At 40.0% G+C, this 26,720-nt stretch overlaps 1 protein-coding gene across 4 annotated transcripts in view; it reads left to right on the top strand.

Moving 5' to 3' along the window:
• The window catches only part of SERHL2 (serine hydrolase like 2), a 1,152,218-nt gene that overhangs the window by 746,586 nt on the left and 378,912 nt on the right, over positions 1–26,720 (top strand). For all 4 annotated transcript variants that reach the window (XM_044060988.1, XM_044060991.1, XM_044060989.1 and 1 more), the window contains exon 8: positions 3,283–3,386. In XM_044060988.1, coding sequence (XP_043916923.1) covers positions 3,283–3,386 — 104 coding nt within the window. The remainder of the gene's footprint in view (positions 1–3,282; positions 3,387–26,720) is intronic.

Below are 26,720 nucleotides of genomic sequence, written 5' to 3' on the forward strand. Positions count from 1 at the left end.
TAATGACCTGAGGACACTTCAGCATATAGCTGTTATACCGGTTATTTACTGGGTTGTACAAATATGGGGAGATGCCTCACGATTGGTGATATGTACTTATAATCACCAACCCCCTTTTTCCCATTTTCTAGATGGCTTCAGTGTGTTGTCATCTCTATTCATTGCCACTCTCCTGCCTTCTTCAACACTTGTACCTGACTGCTGGAGGTCTTCTCTTACACAAACCATCCATCTCTTTGCTGGATGTCATTGTTTCATCTTGCCTTCTTTCTGTCTGTCCCAAATCATCTTCACCAGATTGTCTTCTTTTTTTCTGCACATGTGCCTGAAACACTGTAAACTGTTTTCTTTGACCTTTACTCCAATTGGAGCTACTTTGGCTTCTGCTCTTATGTCCTCATTTCGTTGTCTGTCTCACAGTGTGTACCCTACCCCCTATCTCAGACACTTCTCCATCACCTCTAGCTTCTTCTGCCTTTACTGCCCAGGTTTCCATGCCATACAATAGTACTGCTTGCATCATTTTTTTTTTTGTATACCGTACTTTTCAGCTTTTTTGGCATTCTTCTGTCATGTATAACACCTGACACTGATTCTAGCTTTGACCTCTTCATTCAGACTTCCCTTCTCCTCAACCACCCCTCCCAGATACTTGAAACTGTTAACCTGTTCCACTATTTTCTGTTCTTTCTCAATTCTCAGGTTCTTCTGAACTCCACCATTTGCTGCCATTACAGCTGTTTTACCTTTACTCTTCTTCATCACATGTGCCTTCAGTTTTTCATTCCATTCCCGTCCTGCTGAAGTTCTAGTTCAGATTCTGCTTGTCATGTCACATCATCTGCATATGATAAGTTTGTTGATCTGTCCCTTCCAGCCTGTTTGCTAATGTAGTCCATCACCAGTATGAACAGCAATGGGCTCGGAGCTGAACCCTGGTGCACACCCACTCTCACTGGGAACCCATTTGTGAGACCAAACACAGTTTTACTTAAATCATTGCACTAATTTTACCTCTGTTTCTGGGACATTGAACCACCACAGACCTGCCAAAATCAGCTTTCTTGGGATCATGTCATAAGCTTTCTCCAAGTCTAGTAATGCCCAGTTGGACTCTTTCCTAATCTGTAGCTTCTTTTCAAATATCTGTCTCACTGCAAACATCAGGTCATATATGCACTTGTTAAATCTGTCTTTAAGGGAAAGGGGAATAGGACAAATGCAGAGTTAATCAGAACCACATGTTCACTTTCATGTTGTGCAAAAATAATAGAGAAGAGTATGTTAGGTAAATTATTGTCAGAATTTTAAAGGTTGGGACTGGAAATATGTTAGCATGCATATATTGAAAATAGATATGTTACCACCTGTAACATAATGAATGAAAAAATGTGCTGTGATGTAATTTATATAGACTTAACTTCAGCATTTGATAGTCATACTCAAAATCATCTTCTTTCGGCTTTTCCCGGTTAGGAGCCGCCACAGCGGGTCACCTGTCTGCTCATGATTGGCAGTAGAGTTTTACGGTGTCTAGTTGCCAGCCCGGCACCCAACATTCCACGGAAGGCACACACACGCACACACACACACCTAGGGCCAATTTAGTGTGTCCAGTCCACCTACAGCATGTCTTTGGGATGTGGGAGGAAACCAGAGCACCCAGAGGAAATGCACACGACCACAGGGAGGACAATCAGACTCCGCACAGAAGGCACCCCAGCCGAGGATCGAACCGGAGAACCTCTTGCTATGAGGTGACAATGCTAACTGCTGCGCCACCGTGGCCACCCCGATAGTCATACTCAAAATACTAACCAATAAATTAGAACAACTATGTACTGATGAACTTTTGATAAGATGGATAGATGCATGGCTTACAAATAAGACAAGGCAAGTATCGTACATCAGTCGGATAGGTGAAATTTGAGGTTACAGTCGAGGTGTCCCCAAAGGGCTGTGTCCTGGACACATACTTGTTTAGATTGTATCTTTCAGAAGTATCTTTTTCATCTGAGGTGCACTACAGTCTGAATGTGGATGACTTTAAAATGGGTAAACTGATTACATGGGTTATAGGTGGGACATGCCTGGAATTTGACTAAATTGATAATTTGGGCACAAGAGCTAAGCATATGAGATTTGGGAGAAATAAATTGAAAGGTGAATATTTAGTACAGCACACAGTGATTGAAACTGTAGATTCATTTAAGGACCTGGGTATATGGGTAAATCCAGCTTTGAGTCCAATTTATTAATAGTTGTAGAACTATAGTTGCATAAAAATATTTGAAGGGCATCCATGAAAGACTAAAATATCTCAATTTGTACAGTGTCTCATATAGATATTTAATAGGAGACCTTATTCAGGTGTGTAGATATTTAGAAACACCTACCTTTGGGAATATTTGTGGTTATCAAAACCTAGTAGAGAATCATCAGACACCCTATGTAGAAGATTCTATAGGAATGAGAATTGTACTAGTTGGTTCTCTGAGAGAGCAGCTGATACATGGAACAGACTACCAAATTACATTAAAGCAAGCACTAGTTTAGATATTTTTAAGAACAGCCTGGATATGGGAACAGTTGTTTTGGTATATTGGTAGGCTAGAAGGCCATTATTGCCTGTGCCTGAAATATTTGTATGTATTTCTGGAAATAAACTTTTGACAAGATTGCATGCTCTCAGCTTTAGGGTTTGACACAAGTCCCATCAGGATGCTAACATTTTTGTCTCTGTCATTTGATATGGTTTGTGACATTTCTTCATGGTTTAGTTAGAGCTGTGAATGAGCTCTACTCTACACTCCTTAGTTTGAGTCGTACATATATACGTTTATCATAATCACTTAATTAGAATAAAGCATCTTGAATATGCCCAGAACAGACAGCTGTACACAGTGGGTCTTGCCTAAATGACCAATACAAAATACAATAAAGCTAGGGATCTCTCACTTTTTTATATAGCATGTACAGTCTTTTAAAGTAATTTGTCCCAGAGATTTCATTCTGGTTACAGAATCTTGATAAGAATTTAAGAAATCTCCTATTTGGTTAAGCATCTTTGTAAATTGTTAAGCATGTCTGGCATTTTAAGTAGACTAAGAAAACTGCTATTTACTTCAAACGGATTTTATTTTTGTGCTGAAGAAAGCAGCTGTTGATTTGGGATGAATATAATACCGGCTTATCTAGTCAATCACATTAACAATTGAATGTAATATAGTTCTGTTTGTTCTCTTGAATGAGACCTAATTAGTGTGTTGAATTTCTTTTCAGGATAAATTGGTATTACAGATGCAGAAAGGCATTGAAGCACTGTTGAAATGGGAAAAGCAAGAACATCCTCCGAAGGTGTATAGTCCATTGACAGCATTACAGAGGTTGGTAAAAATTCCTCCTTTTGGAGGAGTGGTATTGTGCTGCCCAGTTTCTTACATAGGCTGTAAATCTGTGTTTCAGGATCTGTACCTTGGCTAATAATTTCACTGAAACAACGGATAATTTTTAACACTCTTTACTGCTGTTTGCATTACATTTGGTTAATTTTCAGCTAGAAATACATTTTGTAGCTGCCTTTTTTATAACTTTAGTAAGGCATAAATGTAGCAGCTGCCTTTTTTTATAATTGCAGCAAGGCACTCCATAGATGCACATTAAACAGTCTGACCCAAGGATATAAAATAGGACAAGCTTAGCTGCTAATCTTGTACCTCTGTAGCTATGCATTAACAATTGTATAATGTACATACTGCAGTGTCCACTTGCTTATATAACTGGATGTACTGAAGTGCATGAAGCATGTTAGTTTTCACATACATCCTCATTCTGTGGATTCACCCTATCCAGAACAGGACGAGCCCATTCTGCTGTCTGGGCCTGAGGACATGGAACAGGATGAAGTGCTCTCTTCTGGGTCCTCCTTGTTTGGATCTCTTTTGCCATCTGCTGAGGACAATGCCGATTCCTGGATTTCAACATGACGCAAAAAGAAGTTGGCCAAAAGGTTAAAGGCTCTGGACGAGCAGCCACAGGGTGGTGATTGATCTAGCCATGACCTTTTGCAATGCGAACTCTATTCATTCTTGTCAGAAACGCCTTGTGGTTTTGGACTGGATTTTGACCTTAACAGTGGACATTGTTTGTCTTATAGACACTGGACTACTGTCTGTTGAAGCTGTTCAGCAGTGGGACACATTATTGACTGAGAGATGTATCTGGTCACATAGTATAGACTGTCATTCAGGACTACTAGTTATTTTTCGTAAATCTCTTGTACATGTGCATGATGTATTGCATTTAATACCAGGTAGAGCATTATTGCTTGATATCTCCATTCAAGGACAATTCTTTTGTTTGATTTTTGTATATGCATATACAGTTTTGTCTGACAAGGTAAAATTACTCAGTTTTTTAGCTCCTTATTTACTAGTAGAGTTTCCAGTATTACTTTGTGGGGACTTCAGTGCACATCTGTTGGAAGGGAAGCACAGTAGCCATATGGATGTTAAGGAATGCTTTAAGGTCACGTTGGCAGCTGACCTACTTTTAGGTCCGTCCCCACATTTTACATACCATAAAGGACATGTGACTTCAGTTACTGATTTCTGCTGGCATTCCTCTTCTTTAACCTGTGGTGACTTTTCCTCAGTCATTGTACCATTTTCAGATCACACAGCTTTAACACATGTGTTTGGGGTAAGTGCTAGGGTTTTAAAAGGCAAAGGATATTTCCTGTTGTCACCATTACATTTAAATAATCCTGAGTGTGGGGGGCATAGCTGGTGAGTTGTGGTCTGATCACTTAACCCTTTTTCTTTGTATCCCGATGTCTCCCTCTGGTGGATGGACTTCAAGTCTAAATTGGTCTTGAGATACAAAGAATACCTTTGATGTTTTCATACCCATTTAAAGGAGGCTACCCATAAGGCCTATGACTCCTACATCTACTATGCTAGGAAGGACTTGGCACAGGCTTTATCTGCGCTAAGTCAGTTATTTGACTTAAATCAAAAAAGGGAGGTCATGAAACTTTATAATTTAGCTCACACTTTGAAGGGGAAGGGGGAAGAATTTCTGCCTTACTTGGGTAGATGGAAGGTAAACAAGGATTCCACTATTCGGTGTCATTTGTGACACGCAGGGCAGGCTTTTGAACACACAGTCTGGTATTTTGGGTGTCATTCAAGATTTCTTGTCAGAACTATGTGGTGGAAAACCCACTACGGTAGGGACCTGGCATTTTCCTCCAGTGCCCCAGGCTTTCACTGCTTATTTTGAATCTCCTAATACACTCCAGGAAGTCAAGGAAGCCATACAAGTTTTGGCCCTAAAGCATTCAGTCCCTGGGGAGGATGGTATCCCCATGAGTTTTTCTCCTCTCTACAGGATACCCAATTAGAACTTTTAGTCATGGTGTTCAATTAATAGCAGTCAAATTGTTTTCAGGATTGTTCCTTTTTAGGGGTTGCTTTACACTTCTTGTGGAAGAAAGGCGATTGGGCCTCCATTCATAATTGGCGACCCATTGCTTTATGCAACTCAGATTACAAAGGTATTCGTGAAAGTTTTTCAGTTATGATTGAGGTCCAAATTGCAAATTATGCTAGATCCAAGAGTGTATAGGGTGCCATGATGACCCGTGTGGAACTTCTCCAGGTTATTATTTGGTTTTTGGGAGTGTTTCTTCTTCTTCGACTAGCTAAGCATTCGATAACATCTCTCATTCAGTTTTGTTTCATGTTTTGGAGGCATATGGCTTTGATAAGATTTTTCGAGGTTGGTTGTCGTTGGTTTTGTATAACTCCGTTGTAACACCTGTTGTGAATGCATCGAAAGGGCAGCCGGTGTGCATGAAAATTGGGATCTGTCAGGGGTGTCCCATGAGCAGTTTCATCTTATCCCTAATGATTAGTAAAGTGCTATTTCGGTTTCATGCACAGGTTCATCTAGCTCCCTTTTCATTTGACTGCTGTGGTGTGCTTGTGCCTCGGTTACTCTATCAGATGACTTCAGCTTTTTTTCTGAAGATGTGGTTGTATTACAACGACAATTTTTTGGTGTTTTGTTTCCTCTTCTGCAGGAAGTAGGTTGGACTTTGAATGTGGAAAAAATAGTTGCTTTCTCCTCCTGTTCACCCCCCCCCCCACACACTTTTATGACTGGAGGTTTAATTTTTAAGTCTGATGGACTGCGTATCTTGGGAGTGTCGTTTGGTAACGATGGTTTTGTTTCACAGGAATGTCATCACATTTTGGGTAATGCTTGCTCCTTGTTGCCTTTCTGGACTTCTTTCCGTCTTTCTTATAAAAAGAAAACGTATTTATTAATTGAGATATAATGTAAAAATATGTATAGTGCTAATGCAGAGTTAACGCTCCAACCAAACCAACCAAAATGTAAGTAAAACAGTCAAAACAGGAAGGAGCGACACATGGTCCACGTACAAAAGTCAATAAAATAACTTCAGAACATCAGTAGCCCGAACAAGTAAAACACGACATAAAGCACAAATAACTCATTCAAGTCGCTTTCATCAAGTGGTGACCCAAGTAGTCAAACGATATCATCAATCCTTCAAAAAAGCAATCCTCGGACTTTTGTACGTGGACCATGTGTCGCTCCTTCCTGTTTTGACTGTTTTACTTATATTTATTAATTGCTTCTTTCCTTGCTTGCTTGACGTTTTTTTTCTGTTTATTTTTTCCGTTGCAGTGGGCCATTCTACTTTTGGCTATTTCCACTTTTTCTGGAAAAGCCATTTGAATCCGATCAAGAGAGAGGGGTGTTGTATTCTTCTCCTTCCTATGGGGGTTACTCCTTGAAACATCCATTATTGTTTTTACATGTTTTGTTTCTGTATGACATTTTTGTCCATCTGTGATCCGAGTCTGATTCTTTAATAGCAAAGTTATTGACTGCCACTTTTCCAGCTTTTTGGGAGGCTTACCTGCATGGCAAGCACATACACGTTCCCAAGGATTCAGAATATCATGACATTCAATTGATTGTTTTTTGCTACCACATTTTTGAGTTGGCTACAGATGTGCTACAGAAGCTCTGGTATTCCGAGTTGCTGTCAAAGCATCATGCCATTAATGCCTTTAACTCCTATTCGAGGCACTGTCTACATGGTTTGACTCAAAAGCGGTTATTTCTGAAATTGGTACCTCATTGGCATGATTTCATGTGGCGCTGCTTCTTTAACAAGCTTCCTTTGAAAGGGTTTTAAGGATGTTCATCGTGTTTCACTGTTGCAGTCATTACACTTGGGTTATCCTGCTGGCAGGCGACCCGCAGTTGGCCTGAGTTCCAAAGTCTTGGTCCGGCGTCAGTTGCTGTCGCCTCTTCCCTGACGTCAGTGCGCCAGGGGTATAAAAGATGCAACCATCGCCATTTTCTTTAGTCTTTATTGCCGCACGGTGCCCGAAGCAAAAGCAGTTTGCAAGTGCCGGTCGGCCGACTCCTGAGATTTTCAAAATTGAGTTTCAGATCCGAAGTCTTCAATAAAGCTAAGTACCCCATTGGGGAAACCTTTTCTTGCTCCAGACCGATGTCAGTAAAAGTTAATAATTGTATTTCTTGTGGGAAGCAAATACCTCATAAGGACTTTCACTCTTACTGTATTCCTTGCCTAGGCCCTGACCACGACATTACCGGTTGTCTGTTTTGTGCTAGATTCAATAAACATACTATTAAATGTCGGTTTGATTTTGCTTTACATTATTTTGGCCGAAGGTTTAATTACATAATGCCATCGAAACAACCGACGACCAGAATTTATAAAAAACGCAAAGACAAAGAAAAGGACAGGCATCCGAGGTTCAAAACCAACGACGAAGCCTCTTCTAGGCCAGTCGCTGGTCCGCTGGTTCTCAGTGAGGTGCTTTCGCAGTCCCTGACACCCGCTACCTCAGAGCCACAAGTTGTAACCGACAGCCACGTGGGGACACCGAGGCCTGTGGAAACTCAAGGTATTGGACCTACGGAAACTATTCCCTCAGATGGGTCCAGAGCCGCTGAGCAGACATCGGCTTCTGAGGGTGTTTTCACTATTACATTATTATGTGTTAATTTTCAGTGTAAGATGTTCCACCATCAAGAATGGGTTAAATGTCTTTCTAGTAGTGATGTGTATAGCATCAGAATATAGTAATCTGTATATTAGTTTAAGTAGTGAGGGTTTGTGGGGTCAGTCTTTCATTGTGGCATGCCAGAGAAACAGATTCCAGGGGCAAATCCCTATCAACAAGACATGCGAAAGCAACACACTTTTTCATCAAGAACTGCATAATTTGAAATTGTATATGGTAAGGAGATTTAAATCTTGTTCTAAACATTTCTTATACTTGCTTCACAACATAACAAATGCACTTTAAGAAACACCTCTGATTCATACAGAAGAGGTAGAATAAATGTGTGAGATACTCTAAGAATTTATGTATCAGGGCTAAGTGATGGTAGTGGTGTCATTTCTTCCCTGGGTAAATTTGTCAGTATATACTGAAATACTGCTACTTGATGCCTTATACACAGAGATGATATGAGGCCTTAAGTGATACAGAGGCAGCATTTTCCCACTGCTTGCAAGTGACCTCTGTTAGGGGATGGACATTGCAGATTTCAGCCATGTGACCTCCAAGAGTAGCAACAATCATTTTTTGTGTGTAGCTTATTTGTTTTTTTATTTTCCACGAAAGTCCGAGTGGATGGGAAAGCCTATTTTCACTGGAGGCTGGTGGAGAAAAGCTCCACAGAATTAATATCTTTACATAGATTTGCAGCATGAAGTGCAAAAATGTTTCATATAAAATTTATATTTACAAAAACGTGTAGGTTGAAAGCAGAGTTGTTTTAACATTGTTAAAGTAGATTATGTATTTGCATGATAGTACAGCTAGTATTAATTATCCTTACATGTAATTGCAGTATAGATTTTAGAACATACACATGTTTAATATTAATTCATTTTGTGTGGTGGAATTGCACTAACACATACAGATGTGGAATCTGCTAGGTATGAATATTGTTTACACACACACACACACACACACACACACACAAACACACAGTGTGATAGTGGAAAAGCAATCTGCTCTTCAGAATTAAGTATATTTATCAAAAGCGAAATGGTTAAAGAATAAATAGGAGTAAATTGTAATATACTGGAAGAGTAATCCCCTTGGAGGTTAGTCATATTGAAAAGGCAGCTAGGGAAGTGTGAAGGAGGAAGAAAGAAAAACAAAGTTGGATGGTGAAGGAGGGGTTTATAAAGTAGACGGTAAGGAGGAAGAAGAGGTTCATGATTCAAGTAGTCACCACATTAAGGATCGCCAGTATGTTCTGAGAGATGTAACATGTAGTTGTGATCATTACCTAGGGTAGTTTATCCATATGTGCAACATGTACAAAGCCAGGTGCTGTTTAGGTACTGTTTAATTTGGGTTTTGAAATTTGTCTGTCAGTTTGAGTGTGAGAAGGATAGATTCCATAATTTTGAAATGTTATTGGAGTTAAAAAGTCCCGTCTTGTTGATGGACTTCTTGGTAAGCAGGAAGGATTTGCATGTAGAGCTCAGGTCTGTGATAGAGGAGTAGTACTGCAGTATTTTTGGAGATCCAGGCAGTTCTCTTAGCCAGTTTAGCTCTCGTAAGGCAGTACAGCAATGGGCTTTGTTTGGGGATTATGCAGCAAATTTAGCTACTTTGTTTTGGTATCTTTGTGTTGTCAATTTTTTCAGTTTTGTTAAGGTTCGTAGAAGTAGGAGATGTGTACAGAAGAGATGGGAGGAAGTATGATCTGGCAATGGATCCTCTGCCATTGTCTGTGAGATATTGCTTAGCCCTGTCGAGGGAACCAAGTTTCATGTATTTTTTGATGGCTTGATGGAGGTGCTGGTTGAATTTTAGTTGGTCATCGATTAGGACTCTGTGTAATTGAGTTTGAGGAACTGCTTCAATTTTAAAGACATTGGCGATTTGTTAGTTTAAAATATGGCCTGGATTTAGGTGTATGTCACCTCATAGCTTGAGTTTAGTTTGTGAGAGTTGGAGAGGACAGGAACAATTGGGTTTATATTTGATTTGTAGGGTTATGGATTTATATTTTATGTTCCTGTAACTGAAAAGATCACCCTGTGTGGTAGAGTATGGTTCTGTGGATTAGAGAAAGTTTGAAGTGTTGCTGAACGTGGATCAGTAAAGGCTAGTTGGTGGTTGTTACTAGAGGGGTTTAATAACCTGTTTGTGCTAAGAAAGTCAGAAGTAGCCGCAATGCTATTTACACAACATTATGAGGAAAGATGGGGATGTTGAAGTCAAAGAGGGTATGGAAAAGTTGAGGTCAAGCTAGATTAGTAATTAATTAGTTAAAATATAGCTAGAGGATTGTTGTGTATTTAATAGAACGGAAGAGCTGGAGTAGTAGTTGCCTAGTTAAGAAATAGATAGTTAAGAAGTTAAGAAATAGTTAACAAACTGTATACCAGAGTATAATGTTGTTAAGGTGTAGCTGACGAGATAAAAATGGTTAGGGTGTTTTTAAGGGGAGGGGGTATGTTGCTGAATTGTGGATGGAGATCAGCACATATAAATATAAGGGAATTTGGGGTGTGAGAGAAGTGGAGTGCATCAGACTAGCTGTTGCATTATTGGAAGCCAATCAGTATGGTCCTGCACAGAGTATGAACTGGAGGGCACCTTCTCTACCTGGGGCGTTTGTAATGGAAAAATAGGCAGTGCTGAGTTAAAGACAAATTAATGTACTCTTTTTATATTTTATTTTCTTGCTGATATATATTTAGATAAATCATGCAAGTCTCGCTTTAGAGAGGGATGATAGGCAGGCAGGGATTACTTGCTAGACCATAGAGAAGAGAGGCTTAGATTTAAAATATAAAGAATAAGTTTCTGCCCACAGGAGGAAGTCCCTTTTGTAAGTTTTAAAATAACTATGTTGTTGGGTCAAGCCACAGCAATTTCTCAAGTGTCCAGCAAGGTACAACCAGTTAGATACAGTACAAGTTAAACTGATTAAATGCAGTATTGCAATATAGGAATTAAATGTTACAGGAAGTTACATGCCTGGAAACTTGTGGAAGGAGCAGTGTATCAATATGCTTAGCATTCATGGGCTGGAAGCAGGCAATGCATTAATAGATAACTCTGTCTATACTTTCTTGCTACCTCCTGAAAACAGAGTCAGAAGACTTGATAAGAACAGAGGAATGTATAGTAAAAAAGACAGAGCTGAAAGTCTGAATGTAGTGAAATTAGAGTAGTGGAAAAAATTACAGTGCAAAACTTAAGAATGTTCGTATACATTCATTAATATCCTTAGGAGCATAAGAGATGAAATTCATATGTATAAGTATTAATTGGTTTGTATGTGTGAGAGGAAATTGATGGAATGAATGGAGGGGTGGGGGTTTACCAGTGATTTGCTTGGTGGTGCTATTAGGGAGAGTTTGAGTAGTTGTCGATATTGTTTAAAGCAGTATGGTAGGGAGAAAGGGAATTAGGAATAATGGTAAAAATGATATGGAAGTTGGAAATGGATGAACAGAGTGAAGAGTGATTCTATGATATTAGTTGTTTGAGGAGGTATAAAAATTGAGTGTCACAGGTGATAGGTGTCCATGGGTAGCATAATGCTAGAGTAAGGTGGGGTGGGTGGGATTTGGTATCAGAGCGAAATTAAGCCAAGTGTAGTGACATTTACTTGACCTCAGGTGCCCTGTATAGCAGAAAGCAATCAGTTTGTAGTTGATGTTCAGCAGTTAACCTGGAGACACGGTATGCAAATTTTGTTTCAGTTAATGAATGCAGATACCAAGAAACTAAAGGTAGAATGTATATGGTTTACACTGTAGTCTAATGGTCAAATAAAATGGACAGTGACTGATTTAAGTAATAAATCTTAAGAATTAAGGACTACTCCTTGAGGGGATGTGACAGCTAGTTTCCAGCACAGAGCAGGTACTTCTCTAACTTATTTAACATACAGCTAGGTTCTTTGTGTTAAACTTACATTGCACAGTGACAAGCTCAGTTGGCTGCTGCGGCTGAAGACCAGTTTAATATGTTCAGGCACTGAAAGAAGAGAAACAAGAAAATGCTATAGTAATTAATATTATATAGAGAGTATAAAGTCAATGCATATAAAGTTAGCTTATTTCTTAAAATGGAGGAAGGAACACTGAGTCAAAGAAAGAAAAGTCATGCTGTTGTAAGATTAGAGATAGAAAGTAACAAAGTTTATAAAGTCATAATGGGTATAAAAAGATGGAGAGAAACAGGGGTAAACTATATATAGAAAATTATCAAAACGTAGCACTACACTGCAAAGCAAATTTTAAATCCCACCACATAATAAGCATACATAAAATTAATCAGTATGTCAGTAGAAATAGTATATATATGTACTTATCAGCAAACAAAGTTGCATATAGGAATCGCATACTTGTTTAAGAGTATAGGCTCAACATATGTTGAGCTTACCCAAGTCCATTAAAAACATTACAGGTACAACACACTACCGGGATCTTTTAACTGTTCTATACACTCCTAAAACAAATGGTTCTAAGACAGATGTGTTTTCTTTTCCTTGGGCAAGAATGCTCTTATTTGCTTTTCCACCCTTTCTTCTGATAGCCGTGGTATATCTGAATATTCAGAAAGAATCTCACAAGATCATTGTGGTGACTTCTTTCTGACTCAGATATCAGTGGTTCTCCCTTCTTTTGGAAATTAAATTCCAAATTAGAAGCCCGAATTGGAAATTGCCAAAGGCAGTTACCACAAGTTTCCTCACAGAAGGAATCTACTCTTACAAGAACAGGGATGTTTGATGCACTCTGACTACAAAGAATTTCAACTGACTGCCTGGATGATAGGGTCTTAATTCCCTTTAGGCTTTTAGGCTTTTATTTACTGAGGATGTGCAGCAGGTAATAATGAAGATTAGAAAGCCTGCTATTAGAAGTCTTACATTAGCAAATGGAAAAGATTTTCTAGTTGGCGCCAATAACATAACCAATACCTGTTCAGGGCTAGTGTTTCTCTGATTTTACTCTTATCACCTTTCTTACTCCTCCATCAAGGTTCATTTATTGGCCATTTCAGCATGTCTGCCCATGGTTCCTCTTTTTTCAATCCATTCTCATGTCAAAATGTTTTTGAAACATTTGGATATAGGGCATCATTATTCCTTTGGAAAAATTACAGTAGGCTTAGAACCCCCGCCCCCAGGTTGTTAGCCTAGTAAGAATCTATGAACGGGGATTTTGCATATGAGGCCTCCAAGAAAACCAGTGGCCCTGCCTTGAGATCTTAATTTTATGTTCAAAAAGCTAACATATGATCTATTTGAATTGGCTCTTCTGGCTGACTTGAGGTTCTTAACATAGAAAACTGATTACTCTGACATCAACAAGAAGACATCTGAGTTGCAAGCTCTTATGGTGAGTCCACACTATCTCATTTTCACAGAGACAGGGTTTCTTTAGGCATAAAAGGATTAGTTCCCAATGTGATATCTGAGTTTACTTTAAGCCAAACTATCCATTTCCCTGTTTTCTTTGTGGAAGGTAAAAATGAGGGAGAATGAATACTCCATACCTTGTCTATCCACATACAATTCTGGTACTGTCTTGATAGAACTAAATCTTTCAGATCTTTGGATCAGTTGTTCATTTCTTGTGAACGTAAAAAGAAGGGGTAACCCATGTCAAAACAAACTATTTTCAAATGGTTGTCTCAGTCTGTTAACATTTTGCTGTTCTCACAGTAGGAAAACTGTTCCAGGCAGGGTCAAGGCAACTCTACCAGGGCCTTCATCTATGACTTTTTGGAAAGGGTTGAATTCTGGAAGTATAATAGAAGCAGCAACTTGGTACACTGTACATACTTTTACAAAGCACTACAAGCTTGATTCCTAGGCCTAGATCAGGCTTTGCTAGGACCATTCTCCAGAGGCTCTGGGGACACTTCCTCGTCCACCTCCCAGTTTGTTGTAAGCTAGGGTAATCTACTGATATAGCTAAGGCTACTGCAGTAGTGATCAATGTGATGAACATAGTACAGTTGTGTAAGTAAACTTACCTTAACAGTGGATGTTCGAATGATCAGTGCTTCAGTAGTTGCTCCAGCCCACCCCCTTTATTGTTTTTTGATTATGCCACGATATGTGTATGTATATATATATATATATATATATATATATATATATATATATATATATATATATATGTATATATATATAGTATGTATACCTCACTCTCTCTCTCTATATAATATATATATATATATATATATATATATATGTACGCAAATGCTCATCAGCCAACCATCCAGCAAGCAGGTACCTCCTTTTACACTTTATAAATGACATCCACATTAACATTGTTCACATCCCCAGGCTTTTTGTTGTCGTCATACATAAAAATATAACATTTGATGAGCACATTCAGTAAGTGGCGAGGAAAGAAAAAAAATACAGAATCCTTTCTGATCAAATAGTCTGCATTGCAGCACTCTTTCTCCTTTTGAGCCTGCTGTATGTCCCTGATATTCTAACCAAACTTTATATGAATTCAGCTCACAAAACGCAAGCAGGTTTGCACATTGCTATCTATAAAAAAAAAAAAAAAAGAAAACAGTAAAATCTTACTTGGCTATAACTTTCAGAAACCATAATTCACTTCAAGCTGAAATGGCAAGTAGAATCTTATGTACACAGTAAACTTTCTCAGCCACTCAGTCTCTGTTACAGTGGTGTACCATTTCATGATATCTGAAAAACATGTCTGAGAAACTCATCAACAAAATTAAGCCACCCTTTATGCAACACATACTGTCAAGCACTACAGTGCTGCTCTTACTACCCACAGCAGTTTGTTACTTGCATATTATCACAACCAGGTTCCAAATGTGTCATAACCTATCCTAGCACTCAGTATGCTCAAGGCAGTAAAGTAATCCTGAACAGGACACAAACACACAAAACTGCTCAACTTCTCTGCTCATAATTCTGGAGAGTACCAAAAATAACAGGGTGGTGGTGGAGGGAGATGAAATCAGGCACAAATTGTAAATATTACCATAAATGACTTAAAGTTAATAAAACAACAGGCTTTGCATCTGTAAGCATTTTCAGAATAGAAGGAGACAAGAAACTGTAATGTCTGGCATTATTTACTGACTGTATACCTCTGAGATTTACAAGCAAATCAAAAAATGTAGGAAGGACAACAGTGAAATATGAAGCCACATCAAGAGATGTTTTCCAAAATTAGGAGCTCATAGGAGGTGTCACTTATTTCCTGTCAGTTTCTCTCTCTGTCTCTCACTCACACACAAACACACCGAGGCAATTTGGAGGATCGCCAGTTTCGGAAGTGGGCAATGTATTGCCCTTTGTATTGTTCCTAAAGGGTGCCGTTTCTCAAAACATTTTTATAATTGAGCTGGGCTTGAATTGGTAAGCTTGCTTATAAAAATAATTGTAAATGTTTACAGCAGTTAAAAGATACTGTTGCTAATGCAGATGAACACATTAACACCATTTTTCGGCATTTTTTCAAAGGACACATTTGGAACCTGGTTACAGTAATATGCAAGTGCCCAGTTTACTTTAGCCCTAAAAATCCCGCTTGGTATACATCTGTATCTATAAATGTCAAACATTTTAATTCTGTATTAAGTTCTTGACACAAAACATGCACATACAAAAGTCATTGTATGTTTACCGCTCTTCGTTTGCACAGTTCAGGTCCAGTTATACCACTGTAAACCATTCACTCTTCTGTCATACAAATTCCTCCTGCTCTTTTGTCAGCTTTCTTCTCAACCTCTTTCATCCGTCCTGACTGCCTGTTCTAACTCCACATGCTACAATACCCAGAAGTTGTGAAGAGTCACGCATTACGATACATCTCTTACCTCCCTAGCTGCAACAAGCAGGAGTCTTCTAGGAATAGGTTCATAGGTTCATAGGTTTATACTAGGCTATCTGCCCTAAGGCATTTATAAGCCTAGCCCAAATTCTTGTGGCTTACGCCACCCCTTATATGAAAAAATACTGTGCCCATTAGTTTGTTGTGCCTCTGTCCAGCAGTGACACAGAGATGATTCCTGGGATAAACCTACGATCTCCCATCCACAGGTCAAGATTTCTCTTGAACAGAGCCAGCGAGGTGCTCTGCCTCACATGGACTGGGATTTTATTCCACAGCATAGGGAGTCTCTGAGTGATAAATCTATCCCTCCAGCACATCCTATTTATATCCGTGCTAAGGTTTAAGTCGCTTGCTCTAGTGGTTTTGGTGGATTTGGATTTTTTGAGGTGGAGCATGTCCATTAATTCCGGGTTGGACATGGCCTTGTATGTCAGGCACATGTCACCTCAGCAGACGGTATGCAACTGAATAGAGCTGGAGTTTCTTCAATCTGGCAGCATATGACAGATTTTGGAGTCCCTTTATCCTTTTGGTGAGGAACTTTTGGGGTCTCTCCAATTGCTGCAGATGTCGGGTGCGATACATCCCGAATGGGGCATTGTACTCGATCATTGATCTGATAAGTGAAGAGTACAGGGGAACAATGACCTCACTAGATCTGGATGTGAATCCCTTCATGATCAGGTGGGCAATGTAGAAGGTCTTTCTAACCACTTTAGCAACGTGAGTGTCAAAAGAAAGGCCACTGTCAACCTGGGTCCCCAGGTCCCTGATAACCCAGTGGATTGCCACCTATATGGTAGCTTGGGGTTACCTTGTTTTTCCCGAAGGGTATGACTATACATTTTTTGGCGTTTAACTTCAGGCCATGGCTCTGGCACCAGCTATCTGTTTCCATGAGTCCCTTCTGAAGGATATCCGTGTCCGATGCACTTTCCACTATGGCGCCCAGTTTGCAGTCGTCTGCAAACTTTGTCAGCCAAAGTCCTCCCATGTTGGCCTGTACTTCTGAGAAGTAGATGCCGAACAATAGGGGGCCAAGGACCGAGCCCTATGGGACACCGCTTGTGACCGGCTTGGAGTCTGACATAGCACCAGCAACTCTAACCCTGTGGGTTCTGTCCTTAAGCCAGTTTGCAACCAAATCTTGTGACATATGGGTTTACATTTAAGCTGGTAAGTTTTTCTACAATACCCGAGTGGGGTATTGTGTCGAAGGCCTTTGCAAGGTCAAGGTAGGCTGTATGGACTGCCTTTCCCTCATCAGTGGCCTTGGTGACTGTTTCGAAGAAGTCGACCAAGTTCAAAAGGCATGATCTGCCCTTGACGAAGCCAAACTGGGTCGGGTCCAATGTCTGCAAGTCCCCTATATCTTTGTTTATGAGCTCCATTATGATCCTCTCCATAGCTTTGCAGACTAGACTTGTTAAGCTTATGGGGCGGTAATTACCAGGGTCCGTAGAGGCACCGCCTTTGTGGAGTGGGACCACAGTTGCCGTACGCCACTCCTTGGGCACGTATCCTGTGGTAAGGCTGAGATTAAACAGCTGCCTTATGTGCGGGTTTAATTCCTCATTTAGCTCGTGTAGCACACAGCCGGGGACACCATACGGTCCCATTGATGCTGTGTTTTTAGCTTTAGACAGAGCAGCTTTCACCTGCGCATTTGAGATGTCTGGGAGGCTACACTCTGCTGGGATAGTTATCTCTCCTTTAGGGGGGGAGAGGGGGCTGAAGTTTGCACTGAACCTGTCTGCCAGTATGTTGGCAATGTCTGTGGGTTCAGTGATTTTTGTATCATTTTGGACTAATTCTGAGCATATCTGGGAGTTTCCACCCAGGTTCCTAACATAGCTGAAAAAGGCCTTATGATTGTCCTTTGAATCCATGGCAATTTTTCTCTCAAAATTGGCCTTAGTTGATTTTATGAGTGCTCGTATTTTTTACTAATAATGATCAGGGTGACTTCCCTTTTATGGATTTTGTTCTATCATGTAATAGCTTTCTCCTCTTATTGTAAAGTTTGTTAATGGCTGGGGTCCACCAGACTGGACGTTTGCCCTTTGTGGAAAGAGTCTTGGTTTTATTTGGGATTGCCTGATCCATGCAGTCCTGGAGGTGTTCATAGAAGGCATTTGTAAGGGCTTCCGCAGCTTGGGTTGTGGTTTCCACTGGCTCAGGGGCCTTGAAGGATACCACACCAGTCTTGAGTAGTGTGAAGTTTGCTTTAGAGAAGTTCTTCACTGTGGTCTTTTTGTTTGGGGTGGGGGCGGGATGTGGATTTCCAGTGAGATTAGTTTATGATCAGATCTCACCAATGAGGGATATACTTCCGGTGTGGAGCATTTTGTCCCCATGTTTGTGACAATGAGATCTAGTATATTTTCTCCTCTCGTGGGAACAGTGACTAGCTGTTCCATGGCATTTGAATTTATGAACTCCAGGAACCGTTGGGCTAGAAAGTTAGGGCTTGAGTAATGTTCCCAGTCTATATTCGGGTAGTTGAAGTCACCCAATATGATGGTGTTTGGAGATACATTTATACCCTCCAGTGTCTTCAGGAAGGCTGTGTGGAGTTCCTGAGTTTGAGAGACTGGCCTGTAGCATGCTACAATTTGTAGAGCAGTTTTGCCTATGGTTAGTTGCACCTGGATGGTTTCCGAAGCTTCGTGCGTTGCCACCAACCTGGAGGTGTGGGTATCCTTTATGAATATGGATACACCCCCTCCTTTTGTGGTGTGGTCCGGGTTTTGGGGCGGAGCATGATATGAGGTAAAACCTAATAGTGCCGGGGTGCTCTCAGGAGCCTTGAACCAGGTTTCAGTTACAGCACAGACATCGATGTTCTCCATACTGAGAAGGGCCTCGAGGCGTGCATTTTGAGATTTAGACTTCTGGCATTGAGCAGCATTACCCTCAGTTTCTTCCCATTTTTGTTTTCTAGGGTGGTAGGTTTAGAATTTGAGCCTTGCATAAAAAAGGCACTATGGGGGTGACAAGAGCCTTAGCCAATATCCGGAATCCCAGGGGTGACAGGTGCAAGCCATCCCTTGCGAAGCAGCGTGGCTTGTCAAGCATGTCATCCCAGGCAGACAGACACTGGATCTCCTTTGAATGACACCAGACATTAAGCCAATTGTTAAAGCTGATCATCTTGTCTCTATATTGTGGCATCATTCTTGGTGAAGGAAGGATACTGCTCAGGGTCAGGGTCATACCTGCCTGGGCTACATAATCAGAGAGCTCCTCTATGTCTCTTTTCATGTAGTCCAGGGAGTGCGTCTCAGGTCGTTCACACCAGCATGGACAATGACTGTGTCATATTTGTACTTGCCGTGGAGTGACCAGAGTGCTTGTGTTATGTGGCGGATTCTAGCGCCCGATAGGCAGCTTACTGTGACCCTCTCCTTGTTCAGCCTGGTGAGTGGGGACGTCAGTGTGTCTGACTATGGAGTCACCTATGACAAGTATGTTTGGTGTTGTATTTGGCCTTAAGGGCTGTGACTGCTTTGCACACTGCTTTTGTGGTTTATGTGTTGCTTGTGGGGTGTCTTGAGGTAGCAGTTGTTTGGGTGTCTGCTTTGGAGTCCTCTGCTGTTTAGGTAAATTTTACTCAGAGCCTCCAGTATGTCTTTGTGTGTTTATGTGTTTGATTCAGTGGTGTGGTAGCATTATGTGAGGCTGGTTTTGTGGTGTGTGTAGTTGCCTTCTCCTCCTGTCTGGTCTTGCCAGTCCTGAGTTGAAAGAGCTCAGCCTCCAGTTTGGCTAAATAGCTGCATCTCTCGCAAGTATTTGTGTTATGTGGGAGGAGGAGAGGGTTGTCTGTGTACATGAGGCAGTTATAACATTGCCTCAAGATTCCCAGATTCACCAGCTGGACCGGAGAGGAGATTGACAACTGACCTTTGGACATGCTAGAATAATATTGGGAATTCCTTAATAATTGAAAACAAGGGCCAGTGGGGAGTGAGGGTGTAGTGCTTTTAATTTTTAGTGCTGACTTATATAATTGCTTTAGTGAGCAAGTGCCAGGTAACTTGAGTACTGTTGTCAAACCCTGTATTTCCTAATGCCATGTTTAGTCAGCCTCCAGAGAGTCATCTTATCTTTCATTGTACCACAGAAAGGTGGCTATCAAGTTTAAGTATAATACAACTTGAAAATGTACAGCTATGTGCAGTACTTAATGTGCATCATCAACTGTAAAATATCTCATTAAGGATCAGTTTGCTATGCTTTACAGATGTACCTAATTAAAGTTTTTTTCTGACCAGAATTAATTTATATCAAAAGTACTGTCTGCTACTCTTAATTTTTGTATTGCTCAACTTTACCAGTATTTTTACTTGTCTAGTCGATACTTGTCTGTATGTAACGTACAGTTACTTGTAGAACCTTTCACCCTGGGCCATTTTGTAAAATGCCCATCACACTTTCTTGGTTAACAAATGGGAATAAACGAATATTTGAATATATGTTTTGCTGATATAGGAAAGAAGACTCTTGTGTATCAAGGGCATATATACCCTAACATCATCTTTTCTGTGTGACAGAAACTGAGTATTCTGTGAAACATATCATAGTCTTATTTACTGCAGCCATTTTTTTAGCATTGCTTTTGTTGGCAAAATTTAAGTTTTCATGATGGATGAGAGCATTGTTTATAGTTTTGAGCATTTCAGTTTTGCAAAAGATATTTTTTTCAGAAAAATGTTGATAAATTTTACTACTGTGTATAGTTCCTGATGCTGTCTTTCTTTGTAAATATACATGTGACTGTTGCATGTTTATACATACATGTTCGTTTACATTTATGTCTAATCTGTGCACTCAGGCAAACTCATGTACTTTTTCTGTCTCTTGCAAATAGGACACATTGTCGTGGGGCTGATCAGTGTCCCACTCATCAAAGGTATCATATGTACTCAAGGTCCTCCTGTAGCTTGTACATGTTCATATTTGTTCAGTTACTGAAACATGGTTTCAGTATAGGGAATTATCTGCATTTGCCTGAAACATCATCACCGCATACCAATCACCCACAAGCCTAACTTGGAGATCCAAATCACCCTTAACAAATTCAGCTGTGCTACAAATCGCCATCAGTGTCTCCTAAAGGTCATGGAAGTTATTGTAATACCACTGAAGGAATAAATTTCAAACTAAATGCCTTCTTGCTAGAGGACTTCAGTTATCCAAGCATTAACTGGCACAATTACACCTCTAAAAATGGATATGCTAAGAGTTTCCTAGACTTTAATACTAATGCAGTGGAAGAAATTCTAAGACTACCCACTAGAGGCACTAATACAAGGTATCCTTGGCTTTGTCATTGTCATCCTAGTCCCTGATTACACCCAACTCCACAAGCTCCTTATCTTTGGTTTAATATCACCACTAAGTCAGTTGTTTTGTGTCTTGGGCCTAGTGGTACCATCCCATCACCAAATAACTGTCTTTAGGGAGTTCTCTAGGGCAAACCTACTTCATCCCTGGAGAAGACTTTTTCCTGCAAATAGATCCAGATGAGAGGGCTGCTACATTAGTCTCTGTTTTTTACTAGCACCTAAGCAACTGCATAGAAAAGTCAGTACCCTTACACCCTAAATACTGTGGTAAATTCAGGAGTAAACCTCTTTGGTAGAACGACTGCATTAATAAACTGTATAAAAAAGAAGAATGTAAGGTTGCAAGAAATTTCCTATCCCCTGTCTCAAGACTACACTGAAACATGCCAGCAAGGAACTTAACAGCACTATTAGGCAATGTAAAGTGAAGTATGAGGTTAAGGTCACTACATATTCCAACATATAACATATACATATAACAACCTCCTTTCCAATACTCAGCATGGTTTCCGATCAAGCCATAACACCACCACTGCCTTACTCTCCTTTACTGACACTATCCTTCAGCATAAAAACAATGGCTATCTCGCCTCTGCTACTTTCCTAGACCTATCTAAAGCATTTGACATGGTCCCACACAAACAACTTATCTGTGTCCTCAATAACCTATCCTTCTCACAATCGGTCACCAACTGGTTTCAGAGTTACCTGTCTGACCGCCAACAATCCGTTGTATGGCAGAATGACATATCTCCCCAACTACCTGTCTCCATAGGGGTTCCCCAAGGATCCATCCTTGGACTCCTACTCTTCTCTGTTTTCACAAATAATCTAGCCTCTGCCACCACACGTGGCACACTCATACAATACGCAGATGACTCGACCATCATCTGCTCAGCCCAGTCCCTACCCAAACTGCAAAAAGTCACACAGGAAGCTTTTTCCTCTATTGAAACTTGGTTATCTGATGCTCAATTAATACTCAACCCAAACAAAACTAAACTACTCATCTTCCAACCCACCAAACATACTCAAAACAACTCACAAACATCACAGCAAAAGACAACACCACTATATACCCAACTGAAGACACCAAATTGCTAGGAATGGAAATAGACAATAAACTAAAATTTGACATTCACATATCCATGACCATAAAAAAGTCCACAAAAAACTAGGAGCGTTGTACAGAAATAAGCATCTTCTCACCAAAGCAGCAAAGATTTCAATAGCAAATTCCCACCTTATCTCCACCCTACTTTATGCCTCTCCAATATATACCAACCGAAGGCAATGCGATCTAAACAAGCTAGAGACCTGCTACAACAAAATTGCCAATCCACTCTCACTCGCCCACAAACTAGTAAACCATCCACTAAATGTCCCATCCCTCCAGAATCTACTCCAACCATATCGCACCACCAGACCACTAAGATCCAGCAACAAAAATCACTTGCAGATCACTAAAGCCAATAACTCTGCTGGTGAAGCACTATTCTCTTGCACCATAGCCAAATTATGGAACTCCCTCCCACCCAGAATTACCTCCGTACCATCATGCACCCACTTCAAAACTTTACTAAAAGCGCACCTAAAAACATGCTGGCTATGCCCTTGCAACTCCCACTCTAATATCACCCACCCTATCCAACCACTACCTTTCTTTCCACTCCACTAACTACCTTGATTATAGCAAGCTCAGATGCTCATAAGCCTAGTACTTATACAGTAGGAACTTCTTATTTTAACATTTGTTGGTGTCTGTTATGTACTTCACAGATAAAGATTCTAGTTGTCTACTGATTTACTATGTTCTTCATCTGTAAATATGTTGTAAGTAATTGCTATGTAAATTGTTAATCGCTATTTAATCCAATGTAACTACTGTCTGTTTATTTTAACTGTGGAGCTTTTCTCCCCGGGCCTCCGCTGAAAATGGACCTACGTCTAGTCGGACACTCCCGGTCAACAAATATAAATAAATAAATAAATAAATAAAAATAAATAAATATTCCAAAAGAAACTACAAATCATTCTTTGGTTGTGTCAGGAAATTAAAGAAGAACCACACTCACAGACTCAAAAAATATGTTTATTTTATCATGGTTTGGTATTTCCTACATTTTTACACCACTCTGAGACTATCTACAGGTTTTTAAATATTTTTATACATAATTTCCGAGTCTGACCACATGCGGTCTAGCATCTTGAAGTGATCCTTATTTAGTCTGCCTCTAGGTATTCCACAATGCAGTGCTTGTCTGTATAAAAAAAAAAAATTACATCATGCAGGCCTCTTTCTTCCTAAAGCTCCTGGCACTGCATTGATTTTACATACATACACTTGTGTCTTTCAGTCAGTTTTAAGTAACATTTCATGCCGTTCAATGGCTACTTAAACTACAAACAGTGCTTTTTACTGCTGCTACTTTTTAGCATGGCTAAATTGCAGTCTTTTTTTAAATCCTGAATTGTACTACTTCGTCTCATCTCGCATCCACCCTTTACACCTAACTTCCCTAGCTGTCAAAGTGCTAAGGGTAATGTAAGGAATGTAGCAGCCCTCTCATGTGGATCTATTTGCAGGAGAAAGTCTTCTCCAGAGATGAAGTAGGTTTGCCCTAGAGAACTCCCTAAAGACAGTTATTTGGTGATGGGATGGTACCACTAGGCCCAAGACACAAGATAACTGACTTAGTGGTGATATTAAACCAAAGATAAGGAGCTTGTGGAGTTGGGTGTAATCAGGGACTAGGATGACAATGACAAAGCCAAGGATACCTTGTATTAGTGCCTCTAGTGGGTAGTCTTAGAATTTCTTCCACTGCATTAGTATTAAAGTCTAAGAAACTCTTAGCATATCCCTTTTTAGAGGAGTAATTGTGCCAGTTAATGCTTGGATAACTGAAGTCCTCTAGCAAGAAGGCATTTAGTTTGAAATGTAATCCTTCAGTGGTATTACAATAACTTCCATGACCTTTAGGAGACACTGATGGCGATTTGTAGCACAGCTGAATTTGTTAAGGGTGATTTGGATCTCCAAGTTAGGCTCATGGGTGATTGGTATGCGGTGATGATGTTTCAGGCAAATACAAATAATTCCTTATACTGAAACCATGTTTCAGTAATTGAACAAATATGAACATGTACAACCTGCAGGAGGACCTTGAGTACATATATCTTTGATGAGTGGGACACTGATCAGCCCCACGACAATGTGTCCTATTTGCAAGAGACAGAAAAAGTACACGAGTTTGCCTGAGTGCACAGATTAGATATAAATGTAAACGAACATGTATGTATAAACATGCACACAGTCACATGTATATTTACAGAGAAAGACAGCATCAGGAAATATACACAATAGTAAAATTTATCAAAATTTTTCTGAAAAAATATCTTTTGTAAAACTGAAATGCTCAAAACTATAAACAATGCTCTCATCCGTCATGAAAACTTAAGTTTTGCCAACAAAAGCAATGCTAAAGAAATGGCTGTAGTAAACAAGACTATGATATGTTTCACAGAATACTCAGTTTCTGTCACACAGAAAAGATGATGTTAGGGAATATATGCTCTTGATACTCAAGAGTCTTCTTTCCTATATCAGCAAAACATATATTCAAATATTCATTTATTCCCATTTGTTAACCAAGAAAGTGTGATGGGCATTTTACAAAATGGCCCAGGGTGAAAGGTTCTACAAGTAACTGTACGTTACATACAGACAAGTATCGACTAGACAAGTAAAAATACTGGTAAAGTTGAGCGATATAAAAATGAGAAGAGTAGCAGACAGTACTTTTGGTATAAATTAATTGTGGTCAGAAAAAAACTTTAATTAGGTACATCTGTAAAGCATACATTGAAACAAGTCTTACAATCTTTGGTAAGGCTAAAAATACTTCCTTGTTACCATATATCTTATCAAACAGCATTCTCATCAATTTCAAGTATGTACTACATGTGCCTGCACTTAAATTATTTAAACTCAGCTTTCCCACAGCATTTGTCCCTTATGCCTGGAGAGCAGCCACGTTGGCTAACAAGGGTGGCCCCTCTGTAGACCCAGATAGTTATAGGTTCATCATTCTCACCAGCCTTGTATGCAAAGCCAGGGAATGTATAATAGCAGAACCCATTTTGGCAGACATAGGCAATGCAAGTGATCTAGACTCCAGTCAGTTTGGTTTTGTGAAGAAGTCCTGTCTCCTGAACCTAATAAGATTCACTCTGTGCACTCAGCTTACTGGCAAAGCTTTTGACATTATCACCCATACTGGAATTATTGAAAACGTTGACAAACTTAATGTACTTTTGTATGCTGTCTGCTGGATTTGCAAATTAGCTGTCTAACGGATCCCAAGCTTATTAATGTTGTTAGTATCACTTCTGAACAGAAAGTTGTAACTTCTGGAGTACCACAGGAATCAGTACTAGACCTTCTCTTGTTTTGCATTTCTTTTGCAGATGTCCAGGTCAATATCTCAGAAGATTGCCTGGCCAAGATTGCTGATGACTGCAAACTGGGCATGAGCATCTGCTCACTCACTAATTCTAAACAGCTTCATTAAGGGCTGCAGTAGGCACATACCTGGTTTACTGATGTAGAGTAGTAGCAGACAGAAAGTCACTTCTACTTCATGTGTTATAAATTGCACTCTTCAGACTGATGTGGTCATAAGAGATCTGGGTACTTGCTTGGATAATACTCCTTTACTTGATCGTCATACTAGCACCATAATCAGAAAATCCTTCTATTTGGCCTAGTTAATTTCCTAGGGAATATCTTCATAAACCAGAGAAGTTACCTGTGCTCTTCCCTTATCATACCATTCACTGAAGGTAATGCACCTTTGGTATGTAGAAATCTAATTATATTGCTGAATTGGAAAGGCCTTAGAGATTCCTTGCCAAGAAAATTAAACGCCATTAACTCTGATGTTCTTCGTGGTTCACTGTTACAGTCATCACATTTGGGTTATCTGCTTGAAGTAGCCCTCAGTCGGCCTGCTTATCAAAGTCTTGGGTCCTGCATCAGTTGCTGTCTCATCTTCCATGACGTCAGGTAGTCAGGGGTTTAAAGCATGCAGCCGATGCCATTGCATCAGTCTTTCTTGCTGTGCTGTGCCCAAAGCAGAAGCAGTTCGCAAGTGCTGGTTGGCCGACTCCTGAAATTTTCGTTTTCGAGTTTCAGAACCAAAGTCTTCAACTAAAGCTAAGTACCCCGTTGGCGAAACTTTTTCTTGCTCTAAACCGATGTCAGTAAAAGTCAATAATTGTATTTCTTGTGGAAAGCAAATATCTCATAAAGATTTTCATTCGTACTGTATTCCTTACCTAGGCCCTGACCACAACGTACCTCGCTGTCGGTTTTGTGCCTTATTTAAACAATGAACTATTTGTCATCGGTA

Source organism: Protopterus annectens, chromosome 2.part0 (genome assembly GCF_019279795.1).
Source record: "Protopterus annectens isolate FY-2018-M chromosome 2.part0, PAN1.0, whole genome shotgun sequence".
Taxonomy (NCBI): domain Eukaryota; kingdom Metazoa; phylum Chordata; order Ceratodontiformes; family Protopteridae; genus Protopterus; species Protopterus annectens.